The 23,341-nt window shown below is 37.8% G+C and overlaps 1 protein-coding gene across 1 annotated transcript in view; it reads left to right on the top strand.

Moving 5' to 3' along the window:
- The first annotated feature begins 404 nt into the window (after positions 1–404).
- Positions 405–23,341, top strand: part of ddc (dopa decarboxylase) — a 37,427-nt gene continuing 14,490 nt past the window's right edge. Inside the window, exons 1-9 of the mRNA XM_079895812.1 lie at positions 405–533; positions 2,470–2,678; positions 8,718–8,831; positions 9,810–9,929; positions 18,233–18,367; positions 18,756–18,899; positions 19,881–19,947; positions 20,058–20,152; positions 22,499–22,566. Of these exons, the coding sequence (XP_079751938.1) occupies positions 2,478–2,678; positions 8,718–8,831; positions 9,810–9,929; positions 18,233–18,367; positions 18,756–18,899; positions 19,881–19,947; positions 20,058–20,152; positions 22,499–22,566 (944 nt within the window). The 5' untranslated portion in view covers positions 405–533; positions 2,470–2,477. The remainder of the gene's footprint in view (positions 534–2,469; positions 2,679–8,717; positions 8,832–9,809; positions 9,930–18,232; positions 18,368–18,755; positions 18,900–19,880; positions 19,948–20,057; positions 20,153–22,498; positions 22,567–23,341) is intronic.

The raw sequence follows: 23,341 nt of genomic DNA, 5'->3' as shown, positions 1-23,341 counted from the left end.
CTGTGGGCAACTGGAAGTTGTTTAAATTGTCCGTGGTGAAGAATTCAGATTAAGTAGGTTGTATTCGTATTAAGAATTTCCACGACAGATCTTACACATGATCTTGTACGTAAACCTTTTTTCTCAATTGCTATATGCTATTATTGTAATAATGTGATTATTCAGAGTGATATAATGGTCTGCACTGTACATTACAGAGGGTGGTTGCATATTTTTATGTGGACTTGTATTGGTCTGTATGTCTGTAATTGTATTCATGTTTGTGGAAAGTGAACAGGTTATCATTAACTCCTTATGAATCAGCTCATTTTGCCCTGCCTGTGCGCACTGCTCTGAATGAAAGGCTCGTTCTGATTGGCCGTCTGAACGGTGGCAGGGCTGATAAACCCCCAGGCTTCCCTGCTGTTCCACATCACTCTGCTTTGCTCTCTCTCAGTGTGTGTGTGTGTGTGTTTATATATGTGTGTTTAAAACAAACAGAAAGCGAGTGAGGACCGACGAGGGGGACATCTCTTCTTTTTTTGCCTGACACTGTAAGTACAATGAAAGCTATTACAGGGAAGAGAGAGTTATTATGAGCATAAAACTTGTTGAGCGTTTAGAACACAGTCCAGGTACAAGGTCCAAATACAGGACTATTATGGGATTTTATCAGGTTGATGACATGCATAACTACTGAGGTGGATTGTTTTTACTTTCTCTTTCTGCATTTTGTTTCTTATTATAAAGGATGTTAAGTTTAATATTCATTTTAAAAAAATGTCACCTTGCCAGTTAAATCTAATAAGGCAAATGTCAGCAGACTTTAGTTTTTACTCCTTTTTTACAACACGTACTTCAGTGCAGCATGACATGTCATAAAGATATCTGCACTTGATAACCCATAAAGTGTTTACTGAGATGGTTGTAGGTTTACAAATCAAAATCAGACTGATTATTAATTTAAGCTTTTAAGTTTTCTTTCCTCAAAATTGTTTTAGGAACATTATGATAATGACTGATCCAAAAATGCTTCTTTGCGATTGCTGGTTTGTTTGTCTTCAGAAGTATTCTTAAGTTTAATTAGCTTTAATGTTCATTTAGGGCACCATGTAATGTATAGTAAAAATGCTTGCAAAAAAAATAAATAAAAAAAAAAATTAAAAAAAAATGTCCTTTTAGGGATAGGGTTAGGGTTTGTCAATGTAAGTCCATGATATTTCCTCAAATAGCTCATTTATATTTGTACATGTGTGAAAATATGAACAACTAGTGGTACTTACTAGTACGTAATCAAAATGACTAGCCACCTTCTGGATGAGTCATCACTTGCATACACACACACACACACTGACACTTCTCAATCCATTTGTATTATGTGGATTAGGGTGAAGAGATAACAGCCATACAAATAATTAGTAGTAGTCACTGTCACCAACCCTGCTGATACAGCCAGAACTCTTTTAGAACAATGCTTTCACTGACATACTGTAGTTTCTTTCTATTATATTTGCTCTAAAAAGTACCAATTTATGGTCAAATTTAACCAATAGCCTATGTGTGATTGTGTGAGGAAAATCAGTGTCATACATTTGTAAAATTAGTGCAAATTAGCTATGCCAGCACACTGTTAAAATTTAGTTTGGAAAGTTCACATTGTTCATTTTTTATAGTATGTATTTGGCAACCTGTGATGTTCTTATCAGCAAATACTACTGCTACTCATGTGCAGGGATGATGGTTGATTATGTTTTAACATACATTTTGGTTGCACTTTATTTTACAGTACGTGCACTTAAGTGTACTTACATTGTACTTACCTAAGAAAGTATAAGGTAACTACATGGGTTAAGGTTAGGTTTAGGGGAAGGTTCAGGGTTAGTACCTAGTTATTACCCAGTTATTGCAATTACTATAAGGACATAGTATGTACATGGGAAACAGGACTGTAAAATAAAGTGCTACCTAATTTTTTTTTATTCCCTTTTTTTCATATTCACACAAATCTAATTAATTTGTGCACTCTGCATGAGGTGCATCCATTATTTCACAAGGTTCTTATTTCATTATTTCATTATTGCAAGGTTATTTATGTTTACTAAAACTTAAATTACTACAAACAAGTTAGTTATTTTAATTAAATCTGAAATAAATATAAGATGAAAATCAAATCAATAGATTTATATATATATATATATATATATATATATATATATATATATATATATATATATATATATATATATATATAAACAATAAAATGAATCTAGATAGATAGATAGATAGATAGATAGATAGATAGATAGATAGATAGATAGATAGATAGATCTGCTATAATTACCTTTCATGTCTTGAACATGTGGCCTTTGGCTAGTTTTCCGGTTAAGATACTGAGAATCATGTTGTCCATGAAAACAGTCTCAATCACTCTAATATAATTACAGCTCTCCTCATTTGAGGACATTGAGAAGGAACCTACTCCTCTTTCAGCCAAAACGATGGACGCTGCAGAGTTCCGGAGACGCGGGAAGGAGATGGTGGACTATGTGGCAGATTATGTAGAGAGCATTGAGAAGAGGCAAGTTTACCCTGATGTGGAACCTGGATATCTAAGGCCACTGATTCCCGAGGAGGCCCCGGAGGAGGCAGAGAACTATGAGGATGTGGTCAAAGACATAGAGAGGGTGATCATGCCAGGGGTGAGTCAGTGTTAACCAGCTCTGACATCGTTTTACTGTCTTAAAGGGATAGTTCACCCAAAAAAGAGAATTCTGAACACAAAAGAAAGTGTTTTAAAGAATGTCGGTAACCAAACGGTTTCTGGTCCACATTGGCTTCCGTATGGGGTACATCAAATGTTTGGTTACCCATATTCTTCAAAATATCTTCTTCTGTGCTCAGCAGAAGAAAGAAATTCAAACAGCTTTGGAACAACTTGATGAGTAAATGATAACAGAATTTTAAGTTTTAGGTGAACAATCTCTATAAGTTGAACTTTGTTTTCAACTGGTATGATTCATTTAGGCATCATTTTTAATAGGATGTTTCTCTTACTAGCTTTTAGTCAATTTATGTACGATAAATTCTTTTAAGTCTTGATGGCTAATAAGCTATTGATAATTTCCACCAAATGTACAACTTACTCAATATGTTAACGTTTGTGACAAAAGCACCCCAATAGCAGAGGCAACTACTGTTTATAGACACTGATTAGAGAAAAATACATTTTTATAAAATATAAAATCTCTAAAGTGAATATGCAAAATATCTGTATTTAAAATGTGTTTTCTATTAATACTATTTGTATCTATTTAACAGAAAATTTGTTAAAGGAAAAAACTATGCAACAAAATTTATGAAATATATAACAAAAATCAAATCATTATTATTTTCATTGTAAATAATCAATAATTAAAATTTAATTGATAACACTTCATTTTACAGTGTCCTTGTTACGCTACATGTTCTTACTGTAGTAATTAATGAATAATTACATGCAACTAACCTAACCCTAATTATAGTAAGTACCCGCTGTTAGTTAATATTACTTAGTACTTAAATGTATTGCTACACGTAACAAGGACAAGGCAAGGCAAGGCAAGTTTATTTATATAGCACATTTCATACACAATGGCATTTCAAAGTGCTTTACATAGAAGAAATAAAAATAATAAAAATAAATAAGAATAATTAAAACAGTTTAGAAAAATAAAAAATAAAATACAGTACAGTACAGTCGGACGAACATTGGCACAGTGCTCATTCAGTAAATGCATAGCTAAACAGATGTGTTTTGAGTCTGGATTTGAAAGTGACTACTGTAGGAGCACATCTGATCTCCTCTGGAAGCTGGTTCCAGCTGCGGCTGGCATAATAGCTAAAAGCGGACTCGCCATGCATAGAGTGAACCCTTGGTATTTCTAGCTGATATGATCCTAGTGATCTGAGTGATCTGTTGGGTTTATATTCAGTGAGCATATCTGCAATGTATTGAGGTCCTAGGCCATTGAATGATTTATATACCAGTAATAATACTTTAAAATCAATCCTAAATTTAACTGGGAGCCAGTGTAAAGACCTGAGGACTGGTGTGATATGTTCATATTTTCTGGTTCTGCTCAGAATCCTGGCGGCAGCGTTCTGTATGAGCAGCAACTGTCTTATGGTCTTTTTGGGAAGGCCAGTTAGGAGTCCATTACAATAATCCACCCTGCTGGTGATGAAAGCATGCACAAGTTTCTCTAAGTCTTGTCTGGAAACAAAGCATCTAATTCTTGCAATATTTTTCAGATGATAGTATGCTGATTTAGTTATTGCTTTGACATGACTACTGAAACTAAGGTCTGACTCTAGTGTCACACCAAGGTTCCTGGCTTAATTTTTAGTTGTTTGACCCCTAGAGTGAAGGTATGCGTTCACCTTGAGAACTTCATCTTTGTTTCCAAACGCAATGACTTCAGTTTTGTCTTTGTTTAACTGAAGAAAGTTTTGACACATCCAACCGTTGACTTCATCGATGCATTGACACAGGGAGTCAATGGGGCTGTAATCGTTAGGCGATAGGGCTAAGTAGAGCTGTGTGTTGTCTGCATAGTTGTGGTAAGCAATTTGGTTCTTTCTTATTATTTGGCTCATTGGGAGCATACAGGTTGAACAGGAGTGGCGCAAGAATTGAGCCTTGAGGGACTCCGCATGTCATGGATGTCCACTCAGACTTATGGTCTCCTATACTCACATAATAACCTCTCCCATCTAAGTATGACCTGAACCATTTTAGGACTATCCCAGAAAGCCCCACCCAGTTTTCCAGCCTGTCAAGAAGTATGTTATGATCGACAGTGTCAAATGCAGCACTGAGGTCGAGTAGTACCAGCACTGATAATTTGCCTGAATCAGTATTTAAGCGAATATCGTTTATTATCTTTATGAGCGCTGTCTCTGTGCTGTAATGCGGTCGGAAACCAAATTGAAAATTGTCAAAGTATCCATTCGAGCATAAGAATTTATTCAGCTGATTAAAGACAACTTTTTCAATGATCTTGCCTATGAAAGGAAGATTTGAAATCGGCCTATAGTTGCTTAATATGGTCTTATCCAGATTGTTCTTTTTCAGGAGGGGCTTGACAACTGCAGTTTTCAGGGAGTTTGGAAAACTCCCAGAGAGAAGTGAGGCATTTACCACTTCTAGGAGATCTGCTTCTAAACTGTTTAACACACTTTTGAAAAAAGATGTGGGAAGTGTGTCAAGAGCGCATGTTGATGTTTTAAGGTGCTGTACGGTTTCTTCCAAAATTTTGCCATCAATTTCTTTGAAATCAGACATAGTAACTACTTTCTCAGGTAGTCTGATCTGTCTGACCCCAGAGCAACTCAAGGATGTGCTGATCACCTTTCTGATATTATTGATTTTCTCAGAGAAGAAGGAAGCAAACTCACTGCACTTGTTGTCTGAGAGCATTTCACTGGGAATCTGGCTTGAGGGGTTTGTCAGTCTCTCTACAGTAGCAAAAAGAGTGCGTGTGTTGTTTAAATTACTGTTTATAATATTTGAGAAGAAAGTCTGTCTAGCTTTGCCTAGTTCCATATTGAAAGCATGGATGCTGTCTTTGTAGATGTTATAATGGACTACAAGTTTTGCCTTCCGCCACATGCGCTCTGCTTTTCTGCATTGTCTTTTCATATTTTGCACTGCTGTTGAGTTTCTCCAAGGTGCTTTTTGTCTGCCACTCTTCTTCCTGACTTTCACAGGAGCAATATCATCAATTACACTTTTAACTTTTGAATTAAAAGAATCAAGGAGAAAATCAACAGAGTCTGCAGATATGCTTGGTGTTAAGGATATAGCCTTCATAAATAGTACACTAGTGTTCTCATTTAAGCATCTCTTTTTGACAGACACAGATCTAGCTTCAGTGGCAGGAGAGATCAATATATCAAAGAAAATACAGAAATGATCAGACAGTGCTACATCCTTAATAACAATCGATGAAATGTTTAGACCCTTACTGATAAGTAAATCTAGAGTGTGTCCACGATTGTGTGTGGGTCCATGTACATGTTGAGTCAGATCAAAAGTTTTTAAAACAGTTTTGATTTATTTTGCCATATTGTTTTCTGCAATATCTATGTGAATGTTAAAATCTCCAGCAATGGCAAAACAGTCAAACTCTGAGGTAATTGTTGATAACAGTTCTGTAAAGTCCTCACCAAAGGCTGGAGAGTATTTTGGAGGCCTGTAAATAATGATAAGTAAAATGCGTTGAGCACCTTTTAACACAATACCCAGATATTCGAAAGACAGGTAATTCCCAAATGATATTTGCTTACATTGATAGATATCTTTAAAAAGCGCAGCTAGACCCCCACCTCTCTTAACAGCTCTGCAGACACTCATAAAAGTAAATTTAGGAGGGGCTGCTTCATTGAGGATTGTTGCACTGCAGCTGTCTTCTAGCCAGGTTTCATTTAGAAGCATAAAATCCAGGTTGTTTGTGGTTATAAAGTCGTTGACTAGAAGTGATTTATTTTTAATGTGCAAATGTTAAAAAGTGCTAACTTAACAGTCTTACTTTTTCCCACAGCAATATTAGTTTGACGTGTAATAGGCACCAGATTAGTTGGGTTTGCTGTACGGCTATTGAAGGCCTTAGACTTTCTATCTTGTAATAGAACAGCAATAGAGAAAGATACAGGCACACTGGGTTCCCGCTTGTTCTGTAAACATTTGAGAAAGTTACTGTTATCATAGCGGGGACCCGACACATATCACTGAGAGCTGGTATCAGTTGTTTTTGGTTCACCTCGAGCTGATGGAGGAGGGTGTGGGCCCTGGCGTTGTGACAGAGGCCGAAGAACTCTCACAGGAGGGGGAGGGCGAGCTGGGCCCGCAGGTTTTGGTGGTAGCGGTGCCTGACGTTTTTTGGTTTGGTTGGCAGCAAAAGAGTGGGATAGTTTGGTTCCAGCATACACCAGTTCTTCCATTTTCTGTGAGAAGCACAGAAATGGCGATGCTGGAGAGAGGGAAAAAGTGTCTCGTGAAAGGGGCTGTTGCTCTGGTGTTATCGGAGGCTGTGATATGCTGTCCTGGCTTCCCTGGCTGTTTTCCAGGAAGTCTAATATGTCTGTCTGTGGTGAGTTCTGTGGGCAGGGCTCAGCTGAGATTGTGTCCGTGAGCAGATTGTATCATTGTCCTTGTGTGATATGTCAACTGCATGTCCATTTTGCTGCTGAAGTGAAGTCCCGTGGTCATTCATACTGTGTCCAGGTGTGTGTGTGCCGTTCAGATTGAGTGGATTGGCACACACTGCAGAAGGATGATTGAGGGAGAAGTAGATATTGTCCTTTAGCACTCTTGAACCAAGTTTGTTTGGGTGGTGGCCATCCCGATGAAACAGTTGTCTCTGACTCCAGAAAAGATTGAAATTGCCAATGAAGTTCACTCCTTTTATATTGCAGTTTTTTTTGCAGCCATGTATTTAGCCCAAGCACCTTAAAATAAAGTGCACCCTAAAATAAAGTGTAAGCATTTAATTGATCAAATGTTTGTAAAAACTATGCAAAAGGATAATTTCAGTTCTACATTTATTATACAGTATACAGTATACCATTTCCTGAATGTATGTTATGTTGTTTTGTGCTTTGCTTAGTCAACAACTATAGCAAAAATATAATCATTTAATTTTTATTTTAGAAATCAAAATTCACAAAAAAAAGAAGAAAAGAAATAGTTGTTGCTAGAAAAAAACAAACAAAAAAACAACAACATTTGTCTGAACATTCTAGTTATAGACACAGAGCTTATTTAAATTTAATTTAAAATAATTATTATTATTTATTTTTTTACCAATTTAAATTTTACCAATTTTACCAATTTACCAAGAACCAGGAGAATAAACCTTTGCCATCTTTTATCTAAAGTGTATATTTCACTTACTGACATTATGTCCACCATTTAAACTGATAGTCCAAGTATTAAACAGATAGGATGATAGAGTTATGTTATTCACTATGCCGATGATGTAACATCTGTGTGATTCGTCTTGTACAGATAAAGATACACTGTATTTTGTTTTATGGGCCAGTGGCCATATTGAGATACCCTCAAAGTTTTCCTTCCTTAGACATACTCAAAGTCCACCTTTTTTGTGGCTGGTAATCTGTTAGGAAGGAAATGAATCATTAAACTCTGACCTGGGGTCAGAGAAAAGCCTCCCCCACAACTTAATTTCATAGCTCAGAGGGAAAAAACTAACATTTTAATTCAGTTAAAGGTGTTAACCTTCCCAATGTGTCCACTTAGACCAATTTTCCCTTTCAGAAGTCCTGTTTTAATGCTTGTTTAAAAGTGTGTGCTGGAGCTAATGAATGACTCACAATAGGAAAATCCTGCAAGAGAGAGACAGACGCACAGTGCCTCAAGCTCTCTCCTCTGCTAAACACATGGAATAATTTCATCTAGCCTTCATAATTTCATCTAACCTTTAACTTTCTGAGAGAAAAACCCAAATGTCACTATTTCTGAAGTCATAATCCATGTTCAAAATAGTAAAGGTGAACAACAACAGAGCAACCACACTAAAACTGACAGAATACAGTTCCCTTATTCTTTGGCTTGATAAAATGTTGAATTACAGAAGGAAATACAGAGGTTGTAAAAATAATCTATTAGAAGTTTTTTTTATGAACATTGAATATAAATTTTAAACAACTGTTTCTACATGTTTACTACACTATTTCAGGTGACTCACTGGCACAGCCCGTACTTCTATGCATACTTCCCTACTGCCCACTCTTTTCCGGCAATGCTGGCAGACATGCTATGTGGAGCCATTGGCTGCATTGGATTCTCTTGGGTATGTTTTTCTCTCTATTCATCTATCCATCAAGTTTGCTCTCTGTCTGTATGTGTCCATCCATCCATCCAGTCATTTTTCTGTCTATCCATCAATTTAGGAACCTAAACCTGTCTATCAGTCCGTCCGTCCGTCCGTCCATCCATCCATCCATCCATCCATCCAGTTAGCCATCTGTATATCTATCTATCCATCCATCCATCCATCCATCCATCCATCCATCATCCAGTTAGCCATCTGTATATCCATCCATCCATCCATCCATCCAGTTAGCCATCTGTATATCCATCCATCCATCCATCATCCAGTTTGCCATCTGTATATCCATCCATCCATCCATCCATCCATCCAGTTAGCCATCTGTATATCCATCCATCCATCCACTTAGCCATCTGTATATCCATCCATCCATCCATCCATCCATCCAGTTAGCCATCTGTATATCTATCCATCCATCCATCAATCCAGTTAGCCATCTGTATATCCATCCATCCATCCATCCAGTTACCCATCTGTATATCCATCCATCCACTTAGCCATCTGTATATCCATCCATCCATCCATCCATCCATCCATCCAGTTAGCCATCTGTATATCTATCCATCCATCCATCCATCCATCAATCCAGTTAGCCATCTGTATATCCATCCATCCATCCATTCAGTTAGCCATCTGTATATCCATTATCCAGCTAGCCATCTGTATATCCATCCATCCGTCCATCCATCCATCCATCCATCCATCCATCCATCCATCCATCCATCATCCCATTAGCATCTGTATATCCATCCATTTAGCCATCTGTACATCCGTCCAGCTATCTGTCCATCCATCCATCCATCCAGTTAGCCATCAGTCCATTCAACCATCCATCCATCCAGTTAGCCATCTGTACATCCGTCCATCCATCCGTCCATCCATTCATCCATAGCCACCTGTCTGTTCTTGTAGGCTGATGCAGGATTTTTTGTTTTGTAGGCAGCGAGTCCTGCCTGTACAGAGCTGGAGACAGTGATGCTGGACTGGCTGGGAAAGATGCTGAAGCTACCAGAAGATTTTCTTGCTGGTACAGAGGGCAAAGGGGGAGGAGTCATCCAGGTGAGATAATTTAAAAAATATAATCAAAAGGTGTTTTGAAACCAACAACACACATTGAAATATCGAAAATTTGTTTTAAAAATATCTGAATTGGCAACAGGATCTTGCGTCAGGTGTCAAAAACGGGATGTTTCAAACCACTTAAATTCCACATGCTCAATCTATGTTTACGGGTAATTTCTTTTGAACAACAACAAATATCAAATACATTTCAATGACAGCAATTTGTTTGTCATTGATTTCTTCCCTAGGCCCTGACAATTGTTACGTCCAGTAGAAATTGCCTTTTAAGACGTCAGCTACACATGAGAGGAGAGGCGTGCGTTGAGAGCAGTCCGTGTTCATTTCATCACTATTGATGCAGCAGTTGAGCAGCTGTGACCATTTAGAGAGAGACACAGGAAGCACAGTGTATGGAAAGCCCACTGATGACAGTCGGTTTGATGCTCTGTCATTAGGGCCGCTTTGGAGTGTGTGTGTCCTTCTCCTGGATGGTTTTGTCTCTGGGCTTTTCAGAGAGCTCACTATGGCAACAGGCATTATTTTCACTGATAGCACACACTAATGAGGAAGTTTGTGGGTTTTGTAAGCAATGCCTTTCAGCAAAGGTGGGCATAGTAGAGAGGGGAGGAGAACAGGTGCAAGAAGTAAATTATGCAAGTAAAACTGAGCATGTAGTGTTTGACATTGCAAGTGTTGGAGTGCATTCATTCTCATCACCATATTCATTTGTAAGTCTTAACACTGTAAAGCCTGACATATGAAATAAGTCAGAATAATATATATATATATATATTTAACTGAACAGTTGATCAAAACAAACAAACAAAAAAATGTTTTTGTTGAGTGTCATATTTGATACATTAGGCTTTTATGGCTCATATAGTGTGATATGAGAGAATATGGAGCAAAAACACCTACTTTTTATTAGAGGCCCACACTGAGCAAAAAATATGCAATTTGGTGCAGTTGGTGATATTTATATGGTCAAAAAGATGCAATTATGTTAGATTGTAATGTAAATAATCAAAAATCAATGAGACCTTCATAATTGTTGAGCACTATCTTGACTTGATTATCCACAACAATGAGGCTTGACACAGATGAACGATGAAATAGCATTAAATGAACTCTAGGAACCAAACAGAGATACATATCAGCCTGAAACATTAACACAAGACAAAGAACAGACAAAGTCTGAAGGTTTAAATACACAAGAAGACAAGAGGCTAAATGAAGGACAGGTGTAAGTCATTAGTTGACATGCTAATAAAGGTAACTATGGAAACAAACAAGATGACAATGGAAACCGGAACTAAATCACAGGAACTGAAACCAGAAACATAAAGACAAAAGAACATAAAAAAAAAGGCCTTGAACACAGAGACACAGGCAATCGTGACAGAACCCGCAGTTCTGCATAATTAAGGGCGTGGTCACTTGAGTGACAGGTGGATTGCCGCTGCTGTCACCACTAGCCGTTTGTCTGCTGTCTGTGTCTGTTAGCTGTCATGTCACCTCGGCTAATTCCAGCTGCTGAACTTGCCATCTCTGCAGTGTTTGTGCTTTTTTCATACAATTTAATACACACATTATACCTTTGCCCACCCCGTTGGATTCCGTCGTTGTCAATTATCAAGGGAACAACCAGCACTGTTTTTCAGTTGTTTTCCTCTGTGAACATGCACTCATGGATGTCTGACAATTTCGTTGCTTTTGGAGTTTTCAGATTTATAAACGTCTATAGATATAGAGGCTACACTTGTTCTGCGGTACTCTCACGGAACAGATAGAATATATATGCTTATTTAACTTTTAAGTGTTAAATAAAAACTTTCTCCATCCATGCAATATATGCACATCCTTGAATACGCATGGATTTCTAGTGCATTTACTTGAACTTCTTAGGTTATATCTTTGGTTTGACCGATTTGAGAGGCTCTTTTTATAAAGATTTATTTATAAAGCTCTCTACGAACTTGATGTGCGATGCCATGCTGACTGACATGTATGCACATGAATCACTGTCACACACATGCACACGTACACGCTCAGAGCAATATTGTAAGTTACTGCATGATAATACATTTTTAACTAGCAGAATAATAATGCATCACGATACACATAGTCTCAATTTAGCTATGTCTTTTACCTATTATAATGTTTCGAAGGGCAAAAACATGAACTTTAACTATTGGCTTTACTTCTTCAAGTCAGCTGTCACTTTAGCACGAAGCCAGTAGCATATAGCATTAGCTCCTAAGCTTGAGGTAACTCAATCACGTCGAGCTAGCCAGCTAGGCGGGCGTCGTGTCAGCAACCTGGCACCTCAGCTCCAAGATGCCAACGGCCGGCTCTGCCCACTTTAAGCTTCAAAAACGCTCTTCAGAAACCTACGGGTGACGTCACAGACACTACGTCCATATTTTTTTTTCACAGTCTATGGTTTTTATGCTATCACTGTTTTGCCTAGTCTGCTTAAATTCCTTATAAACTAACCATTCACAAGGTCTAAATCATGTGTCATGTCAGTAGTCCTGAATTAATGCTAGAGTGAATCACTAGCATTAGCAGCTAGAGAATGTGCATTTTACATTTATGCAGCAGCAAGCAGGCAATGTAAGGATACAGAGAAAAGCTTTTCTGAACTCTTTACAGGCACACTATGCAGTTTCCATTTTTCTCAAACAGCGACCCCTAGAGTCGCTGTGGAGTACTTGTATTTAACGTTACTGTCATAAATACCACTCACGCAGAGCCGCCTCTGCACTCTTCCGACCGCGCTTTCTACATTTTCTCATTTTTAAAATACAAACAATGCATTCACCTTATTTACATACGAAGTATGAGAGCAGCTGCATTTTCGGCAGAATTATATTTGGGCATATACTATTTCATAACTACAGGACAGACAGTGATGTATGCTAATGTTGGATACCTTTCATTTAGACTAACTGGTCACACGTAGAATGATAATTGTCATTTCAACTTACCTAGAGCGTGCAAGGCAGTTTTCATGTATTTCTCAAACGAAAGCAGAGCACCACAGCGATACTGTATCATTTTGGTAAACGCTCCACCAGGTATGTGTGTGTGTGCGCGCTGGATAATGTCAGGACTGAGTGTAAATAGGAAAAGTGCAAGAGTGTAAATAGGAGACTCATTGCAGTTTGCACAGCTCACTGATGTAGCGGCATTTTCTGAGATAGCATGGGCTGAGATGAGCGAGCAGTTTGCACGACCTAGTGACTACCCAGCTAACACAGTTACGTTGTGAAGACGTAACTGGACCAGACCATATTCGTCGTAGTGACGTACCACATAACGTTCCAGCGGCATAACTTTTTGATTCCCATAATCGTCATGGCAACGTTATAGTGGTATGTCGCAAGAACGTAACGATTACGTCTCAGTGACCAAACTGGCATGTTGCGAGGACATAACATCAAAGGACCATATTAGTCGGTGCGACCTGCCAAATAACGTTCCAGCAACATAACTTTGTGGTACGTGTGCAGGTACGTCCTAACGACCAAAATACTAGGGCTGGGTAAAAAATATTGATTTCTCGATTTTAATCGATTCTCATTTTTACGAACCGATATCGATTCTTAAATCCCAAGAATCAATTAGTCATCCTGTTTTCAGTTGATGAATGAATGGAACATTGTAGCGCGCATCCCATCCAATAAATCGCAATAATCTTTGCTTTGTTAGTACTAGTGCAAAATGCCCGTGCAAAATCAGTTTTTGTGTGTGTTTTTAGTAATTGTTGGTTTGGTGTGTTTGAGTGCTCATTGTAACAATTGCACAGCAAAAGTTCAGTGACTTTATATTTACCGATATCTTTTGCATTTCTAATCCAAACAATGTCAAACTTGGCACTGCACTTACTCATGCCCGTAGCGAGACACCTGTCAAGTTTGAAATCCATAGGAATAACGGTTCGAGAGATATGCGAATAACAGACACACATACATACACACAGACAGACAGACGTTTCTGTAATTTATAGATAGATTGATATGAAACAAAGTCTCAGATTTCAAATTTTGTCCATTTTCTTACGCAATTCCAAAACATAAATACCGTTTTGGCGCTGTGGCGTGAGATCGATCTGGCGCAGCTCAGCTCTAGAGAAGCAGCAGCGCAGAGCGCACATGATCTTCTCTTCCGTCTTAATAATACCAGTTACAGCACAAAATAAACATGAATAAGCATGAAAGTGTGTTAAAAGATAACTTATCGAAATCTGTATCATATCATGGAATCGCTCGATCGGTGTTTCAACCGTGGAAAGATGTCATTAAAATGGCTTGTAAACAATGTCATGTAATGTCACATTTACCTCAGAAAAACCATATCCAGTGACCATAAACTCGTTAGTCAGCTAGAAAAATTTACTCTAGAGAGGAGCATTTTGCTAAATATATGCACCATGTTACATTTTCATTATAAGTTTTAATGTTCTTCAATATTTAATGCATGTTTGAATAAATCTAGCAAGTTTTATGACAGCCATCATTTAAATGTTTACATTTCATATAACTTTATTATTATAAAAATAAATAAAAGTGTAATTTAAGTTTGTATACAAATCAGTTAGTTTTTGCCTTCAACATTATAGTAGGCTAATGAAGCCTAGTAGGCTACAACTGACTCCCATAGTTTACAGCATTAGTTAAGCGATTTGAAATTTGCCATGACCTATATATACACCCTGTAAGAAAAGTGTCAGGAACAGTTGTGTGTATTATTTGTGTGATTTTAGAGACTAATAATGCCGCGTTCCAGGCAACCTGTAACCCGAGTTTTTCCAACTCGTAGGCCTAACTGGGAGTACATCGATCTAGTATGAGTTCACGGGTGGGAAGTCACGGGTTTGACTGCCGTTCCAGTGCACTTTCACGGTTATATGCACAGTTTTTTTTTTTTACATAAATAAACATCTAGAATTAACACATTAGGCTAAATGAATAAAAATCGTATTAATTTAAAACTCATTTTGAAGTTCTACGACCCGCTCATATATATGCAAAATGCCACTCCTCCACGTGAAGTGACACTTTTATACACTCAACCTCCTTAATTATATAAATATATATATATATATATATATATATATATATATATATATATATATATATATATATATATATAAACGTTGTATAGGCCTATATCATTTTTATATTTATGACAACGTTGTGAGGACGTAGTGGTAAAGTTCCATTTTTTTATAATCTTGGCTAACGTTCCAGAAATGTTGTGGGCACATCCTCAAGGGACGTCGCTAGTTTATCCCAAGGACGTGCCCACAACGTTTCTGAAGCGTTAGCCAAGATTATAAAAAATGGAACTTTACCACGACGTTCTCACAACGTTGTCATAAAGTAATGTCACGCTGACCAAATGAACGTACTGTGTTAGCTGGGATATGTCATTCATTGAATAAGTGTTCATGCGTGGTGAGGACAGACAGTCGGGTGCAGGCTGCGAAGTTCAGGAGTGACGTGGGATCGACTCTCAAATTGTGTTGTTGACATAACCATTGCATGGGACAGATGAAATGCCAATTAGTAATGCTATTGTAATGTAACTCAGACAATAGATATAGGCCTAATAGAATATCAGCTCAAATATTTGAGTTATTTCCCAAATTTCGTAAAATAATGACTCGTAAATCTAATGTTCGTGGTACATTTATATTCTCTTGGTGGACACTGCTATTCAGCATCTGCATAAGCACCATCCATCACTAAATTTTGGGAACATTGGGTTCCAGAACCAGGAAGGGCATTCACGTTTAAATATTAATATTGCTTAATCTACGAAACAACAAACAATGCCTTTTTGATTTAAGAAAGGTGTTTTACAATCTTGCATTTGACACAGGAGTAAAATACTAGCATAAAGCAGCAGAGATACGTGTTAAGCAGCAGCAAGCCTTTCAAGCAAGGTTACTGCGACTACGCATTGTGATCATGAGAAAATGTTCATGAGAAAACATATAGTCATTTAACTGGGGCTATTACTTTATTAATCCAACTTCCAACAACACTTTTCAAGGCTGATGTTTCATTTACTCGTGCGTGTTCGGGCTTGGCCAGCTGAATACTTGTAGTCATACTCCATTATTCATCCGTTGTCCAAATGACTCCACATTTACAATAGGAATACAGAGGGTTTGACAATGACGATTATCAAACAATGCTAAATCATCATACTGTTTGCTCAGGTGGTTGTGAGTTTGTTTTTTGTTTTTTTCTCATAACTATAAGCCTGCAACGTGTTACCATTTGTTAAAGCCACACATAATGCGTGTTCTAATTGGATATGTTGGAGCTTCAGCTCAAGCACACATAGTCACAGGCCAATAGAGTTAAGCCATTCGGCAAAGCAGGTCCAGGCACACATAGTCTAATAGGCCACCAGAGCCAAGCCTTACGGCCCAGACTACTTAGTTTAGCGGCACGCATACACCGGTATGTAGGCACATACGTAGAACACCACATTGGTAAGTCATTAGGGACACCCCCTTGAAGAAAAAAAAAAAGAAAAAAGAAAAAGGGGTACACTAGTTCACATAGGGCTACAGTGCGAGATGCTTCACGCACCTCATATGCACCTCAAGGCAGCCTGCATGTCTAACGGCTAGATCTGCTTAGGGGAATACTGCGTAGGCAGATCTAGTCCGCCTAGACCAAGCATACGCCCCATTTCTCAAACTCAAAGCTAAAGGGCCAGGCACACATAGATAGCATAAACACGTTGCTATGGCTCTTCGGAGAAGCATCAGTACATATGTTTTGGCGGTTGATCTGCTGGGGGTGGGGTATTTTCTGACGTACAGTAAACTTGGCTTGTATTGACCCTTTTACAGTTGGTAAACATGGTGACGTATTTGTGTGGGCGGGGCTTAGCTGGAGGCAGAAAGATCCCTCTGGCCGATTCACTAACGTTAGTTTGCCAGTTTGTTAGCTTGTTTTTTTTAACAATGACTGGAGAAAATCCAGTTTTAACTTAATGTGCAAGGTCACTCACTGTCCAGGACCGCGATTGTTATTTGCAAAAGTTAATTTTAACGGACGGAACCAGACTGGCCGACCCGTACACGCTCAGTCAATGGATGGACGATCTGACAGGATTAACGTTAACGCTACCAACAGTTGAGTGGCCTGACTTCTACACCTGCCCGATAGAGAAACTGAGGACATATAAATCTTTAGATGCCTATAACTATGTGCTGAATGGTCATGTAAAGATTTGTGTGTACGATCCGCAGTTCTGCCTAGCCAGCTCCAAGAAGACGACAATGTAAAGAGTGACATATTACGGTGCAATTTTAAAGATGTGGATATTTTCTAGAAATAAAAATTCCAGATACAGTATACTCATTTTTCATCGATTCTTGCACCCATTAACACAACAAGATGACATTTAATAATAAAAATAATAATTTAAGCTCCTTATTATGTAGCCGAATCTGTGCTGGTTTGTATTGGCCGCCTCCAGTTTTCCATTTGTTTTGCCTCCAGCTAGCGCCGTGACGTAACTGTGACGTCGGCGCAAAAGGGGTCTATTGTATTGTCAAATACCATGTCACCTTCTCTGTTGGGGGGTAATTCACGTACGCAATATTGTACAGCAGCAGCATGTCTTACTTGCTCACGGCAGCGTGTCGTTTATATGTATTGGCAGTAGTAAGTCCCGTACTTGCTCTGCCGCAGCAGCAGCAATAATAGCAGCAGCAGCAGCGTAGCAGATCTATTCCGCCAAGACCAAACATACAACATCGTCATACCCATTACCATGCCAATCACTCTGAGAGTTGTCTAGACAGAACTACAGTCACTGACATTTTCACTCCAAATTTGAAATTGGTTTCATACTTGTGTTGCCAAACAAATGTGGCAATAGTTTTCCAGTAAACTGAATCTTTAGTGATCAGGATGTGGGTGTGAGCTGTCAGGCTAACAAAGGGAAATCAAAGACAGCTCATGACTCACAATGAGCTGAGGTGATCTGTATTGAGGGGTTTCGAGTGGAAGTCTTCTCATTCACTCATTGAGAACATACAAAACAGAGCTTGAGAGCTGATTAAAATTCATCACCGCTGCATCACCAGGGCATATTGATTGAGGTTGTTTTGCTTAATGAAATATTCAAGATGAGAGAAATTATGTCTCAAATAATATTGGACATGCCTATCAATTATGAAAACAGCTCGATATAGATAGCAACATTTGGTGTCCTTGTGTAGACATGTTCAAATGAATAAATAAATATGCTGTTTGTTCATACAGGGCACTGCCAGTGAAGCCACTCTCATGGCTCTTCTTGCTGCTCGTTCCAAAATCGTCAAACTGATCCAGGCTGACCATCCTGACCAATCTGAGGCAGATATTACATCCAAACTAGTCGCCTACTCATCTGATCAGGTGAGACAACAAGCCCAGATGAAAAACTAATGCAAGGGTATATTTAACCTACAGTACTTAAACTAATGGTCTGCAAGATAATACACATCATTCAACAGGCACTATGACCATGGCGTCGTGTTCTCCTGTAAGTAAGGGCGAGAATCTGTTAGTAGGGGTGAGTAGGGATGATTAGCAAGAATTCTCATTGAATGGAACTGTCAAACAATGCAAAATGGTATCAGGATAACAGTAAAGTGCCACTTGTTTATGAATGTGCTTACAGCATTTATGTGTCTGTAAAAGTCTAATTGGCAACTATGAATATTTGGCCATGACAGTAATGGTCATGTTTTTAAAACAATCATTAATTCAGAAATAACATTGCAGTGTTTTGTTGATATTTCAGGCACACTCATCGGTGGAGAGGGCAGGGTTGATAGGTGGGGTGAGGATGAAGAAAATTCTCTCTGACAATAAGTTTTCTGTGCATGGAGATGCACTACGGAGAGTCATAGAGGAGGACAGAGCCACAGGACTCATTCCATTTTTTGTATGTATCTTATCACCACATGTTTCATTTAAACAACACATCACTAGAGAAAAACAATAAATAAAGCAAAATAGTATTATTACTTAATATAACACAATTATTATAACCTATCCCTGAAATAATAATAGGTGAATAATACTGATGTTGAAGCACCTAACCCTGGTTGTAAGCCTTAACTTGAGATTAATTGTATCTTTTACCCTCAAATATGATTGGTTGATTGGAATGTTGTTCCAGGATCAACAAAGACATGGATCAAGGAACATGTTTTACTTGGTGTAATCATGTTCATCATATACAGTACAGTCAAACCAAAAATTATTCAGACACCCGATATAATTTTTGGTATTTTTTTTTTTTTAAAGTGGGTGCAGGACACTATAGTTAATTTAACCAGTGAAATATCATTTGATTTGATAACTGAGTTCTTGTCATGTTTTATTACCATTTTCTCTAAACTATAGCAAATAAACTGTGATAATGTGCGAAATGTTGAAGGTGTCTGAATAAATTTAGGTTTGACTGTACATATATAGTAGTATATTAGTAGTATTACTATTATAACTTCCATCCACTATACTGTATAAAATGAACAGTACAAAATTATGGAATCAGTCAAACATCATGGTAGAAAGATAGCAGCCACTCAGACTGTTAGAGAGCATGAAATGAGAACAAATTGGACATTTGTCTCTGCTCTTTCTCTGAACCTGTCCCCCACCGTCTGCATGATGGCTAATGCTGTTTGGAGAGCCTGTTTTCTGAATCACATTAGTCAAATTAGCCCCAGGCTCAGCCAGCAGATCTGTGTTAGAAGACTGACAAAATAAGCAGGAACAATTCTTTTGTGATCAAGCAGGGATCGAATGCATTTTTCATTGAACATTGTAGGTTGTTTACTTATTTGTTTGAGTAGTACATAAAATATTAAAATCAATACATAATAATCCATCCATTTGATTTTCTGGATTTTTCTCTTAGTTTTGTGCGACATTGGGAACAACTCCATCCTGTGCTTTCGACTGCATCACTGAGCTCGGCCCTATTTGTAAGACCAAATACCATTGTTGTTTTCTGTTGTAGCTTATTTGTGGTTGCAATAAAATCAATATTTTGCTGAATATTTTGATAGAAACATTGTCAATATTTCTATGTCAGGTAATGCAGAGAAAATCTGGATGCACATTGATGCCGCATATGCTGGGAGTGCATTTATCTGTCCGGAGTTCAGACCCCTCCTGAATGGCGTAGAGGTGAGATAACATTCAAATCACACATTGTGTTCTTAAGCACACTTCACACAGGCTGCTCTTAAAGCCTTGAAAGGTGTGAGTGATAACAGAAGAGCAATCTGTGCTGGGCTCAACTATTGATCCTGTTACTTTGGGAACTGCGTGTGGAGGAAGGAGTCGTGTGTGTGCGATTGAGAATATTTAAATGTCACAATTGATGCGAGCTGGCATGAGCGATGTCTTGTGGAATGGGCGGGAAATTAGAGATCCCTGATCGTCCTTTGAGTTGACGTAGCACCCAGCTGGGTGTCGCAATGATAAGGGTAAAGTAATTTCCTGAGGCAAAGAAAGACCTTTAGATAAGTTCCTTTTCCCCCCGCTAAAGAAATATCACTGTTTATTAGCATCACAAGTTCAAACAATAGTGAAGACAGTGCTCCCCTGCTCAGACGATGGTTTTTATTATTGACCGGAATGACAGCAGGCTGCTGTTTCCTGTTTGCAAGTCGGTTGCCAGGGAATGAAAGAGAGGCAGGACTCAGCATGGCAACAATCAGACCGTCATGACAGTGTCTGCATTCTTTATTGCAACAGATAGAAAGGATATTGGAAAGGGGAGAGTGAAAAAAAATATTAGACTTTGAGATAGTGGCTCTGTTCGAATGCTCATTGGGTAGATGCTGCAGTTGATTGTGACTTTGATGCATTGCATCAGAGTCAATAGTTCATATCAGACCAAGTCAACAGGTAGGTGACAGATGACTCATCTTTAATTTTATTTTCATATTTTAAAATTACAGTCTTTATTTTAACACAGATTCTTGAGCCTTGGGATAAAAAAAGGCTCCAAAACTGAGCATCAAGGAATTATTTTGGATTCAATTATTCAAAGATCTTCACCTATGTTTGGGTGCTATCTCCATCCATGTTTTCACACATAGTTTTTTCCAGGGTTCGAAATGACTTAGGACTCTTTAAAAAACTAAATAAATTATTATTAAATTATTAAAAATTCTGAAGACTACCTTGCTACACTATATACTGTAGGCAAAATTATATGGACCAATGTTGAAGGTGAGATAATGGTCTTGGGATGTTTTTCATGGTTTGGGCTAGGCCCAGTATTGTAGTGGTGTCTGGAGAAGTGGCTATAATCTAACAGGTATATAATCTAATCTACTATTATTATGGTCAAACATTTGGCTATATTAAATTCATTTTAATGAAGACATCTGTGAATAATAAGTGTTGACCAATATATCTACAATTTCCCCCAACAACAGCCATGTTATGACATAAGCACAATTTACCCTTGAAAAAAGTTGGTGATCTTTCTTTTTCTCTCCATGATGCAGGATTCTAAATTAAGAAAAATAATATTAGCTTCCTAGATAGCTTACCAAGCTCTCGTGCACATACTCATTCATGCTCAAATCACATTCACTTTAATCAACTCACAGACTTGAATTAAGTCCTGGTTATCTTTCGTAATCACTGACTGGACAAGTAGGTTGTTAAGCTAGCTTTGAATAACTAGTCTAGCTCCTAGGTCTGCTGTTAGCTGGCAGATCATTTGGCTTCATACACATACAGCTAGCAAGAAACGTTGACAAACGTTCTCTTCTAATCATTACACTGGGTATCTAGTTAATGCAACTTTTGATATAGGAACTCGATCTCCTAATATTTTACTATAAGCAATTATGGAGCACTTAATCGAAGCACTTACAGGATTTTCATTCAGAATTTCAGAGTTCAGAGTTTCGGACACCAATACAAATGGATGTTCCCTCAAATAGGGCCCTATTAGGGGGCGGTTTCGGCCACAGCCCTTGTGTTTCCCTTTTTCCTTGTCAGTCGATGTTTGCAGTAGTTGTACTGTAGATGGTGCGTGTCCCTGCTTTTTGGTTCTCTGTGTTTCTAGAAAGTGTTTGTTTCAAGATCTTGTGTTGCCTGGTTTCTCGATTATGTTTGCTTGTTTAATAAAACCCCTGAATCTCTTCAGCTCCTACTTCATTATAGGAACAATCGGGAAACTAATCAACTAATCAGGGACTACAAACATGGCACAGAAACAGGAAATAACACAAGAGTCCAAACAAGACATGGGGATCATATAACACAGAGCCTGTCTGATGAACTGAGTGAAATATTGAAAGAGGATCTTCGGGATGAAAACTGACATTGAAATTACCTCATTTAATATTTTAATAATCTGATGGTATTGACATTATTGCTAATAGCATTCTAATGATCATCCCTGATTTATTTCAAAGTGAAAATCTTATTAATTTTATCAATGGCTTTCCCCCTCTTGTCTCAAGAAGAATAAGTGTTAAAAAAAATCTAAATTTGTTTCTCTTTTAGTTTGCAGACTCTTTCAATTTCAATCCTCATAAATGGCTCCTGGTCAACTTTGATTGCTCAACATTGTGGTAAGTGTCAAAAAGCTTATTTAATTTATCTTCTGACCCAATCTACTGTATCCTAACACACTATGGGTCAGTTTTGTCAGTCAACAGAGGAAACAGTTCCAGCTGCCCTTTATATCAGCATCAGGCAAACAGACACAAAGACACAAATTTACCTTGATATACTAACCATTCAAAGGATTGGTGGCAGTAAGATTTTGCTTATTTATTTGAATGAAATGAATACTTTTATTCAGCAAGGATGCATTAATTTGATCAAAAGTGACAGTAAAAACATTTATAGTGGTACAAGAGATTAGTATTTTAAAGAAAAGCTGTTCTTTTCAACATTTTATTCATCAAATAATCTTGAGAATCCTGGCTTCCACAAAAACATTTTCAACATTGAGTATTTCCTTAACACCAGATCAGCATTTTAGACTGATTCGTGAAGGATCGTGTGACATGGAAGACTGGAGTAATGGCTGCAGAAAATTAATCTTTGCCATCACTGGAATAAGTTTAATATATTAAAATAGAAAACAGTTATTGTAATAATATTTCACAATATTACTGTTTCATTGTTGTTCAAATAAATGCAGCATTGGTGAGCATAAGAAACTTTTTTTTTTTAAAAATCTTACCAACCCCAAAACTTTGAAAATTTGAAAAGGTTCAATTCAAAAATTCAGAAATGGTTGTGCATACAGTGGCCCCCCAAAAATATTTAGACTCTTAAGCCATGCACATGTTAAAATGTATGAAATTCTTCACTTTGGAAACAGTGCTGAATAGCAAT

The sequence above is a fragment of the Squalius cephalus genome (genome assembly GCF_949319135.1).
Source record: "Squalius cephalus genome assembly, chromosome: 15".
Classification (NCBI taxonomy): Eukaryota; Metazoa; Chordata; class Actinopteri; order Cypriniformes; family Leuciscidae; genus Squalius; species Squalius cephalus.
The sequence above is the reverse complement of the archived record's forward strand: the minus strand, read 5'-3'. Positions and strand labels throughout refer to the sequence as shown.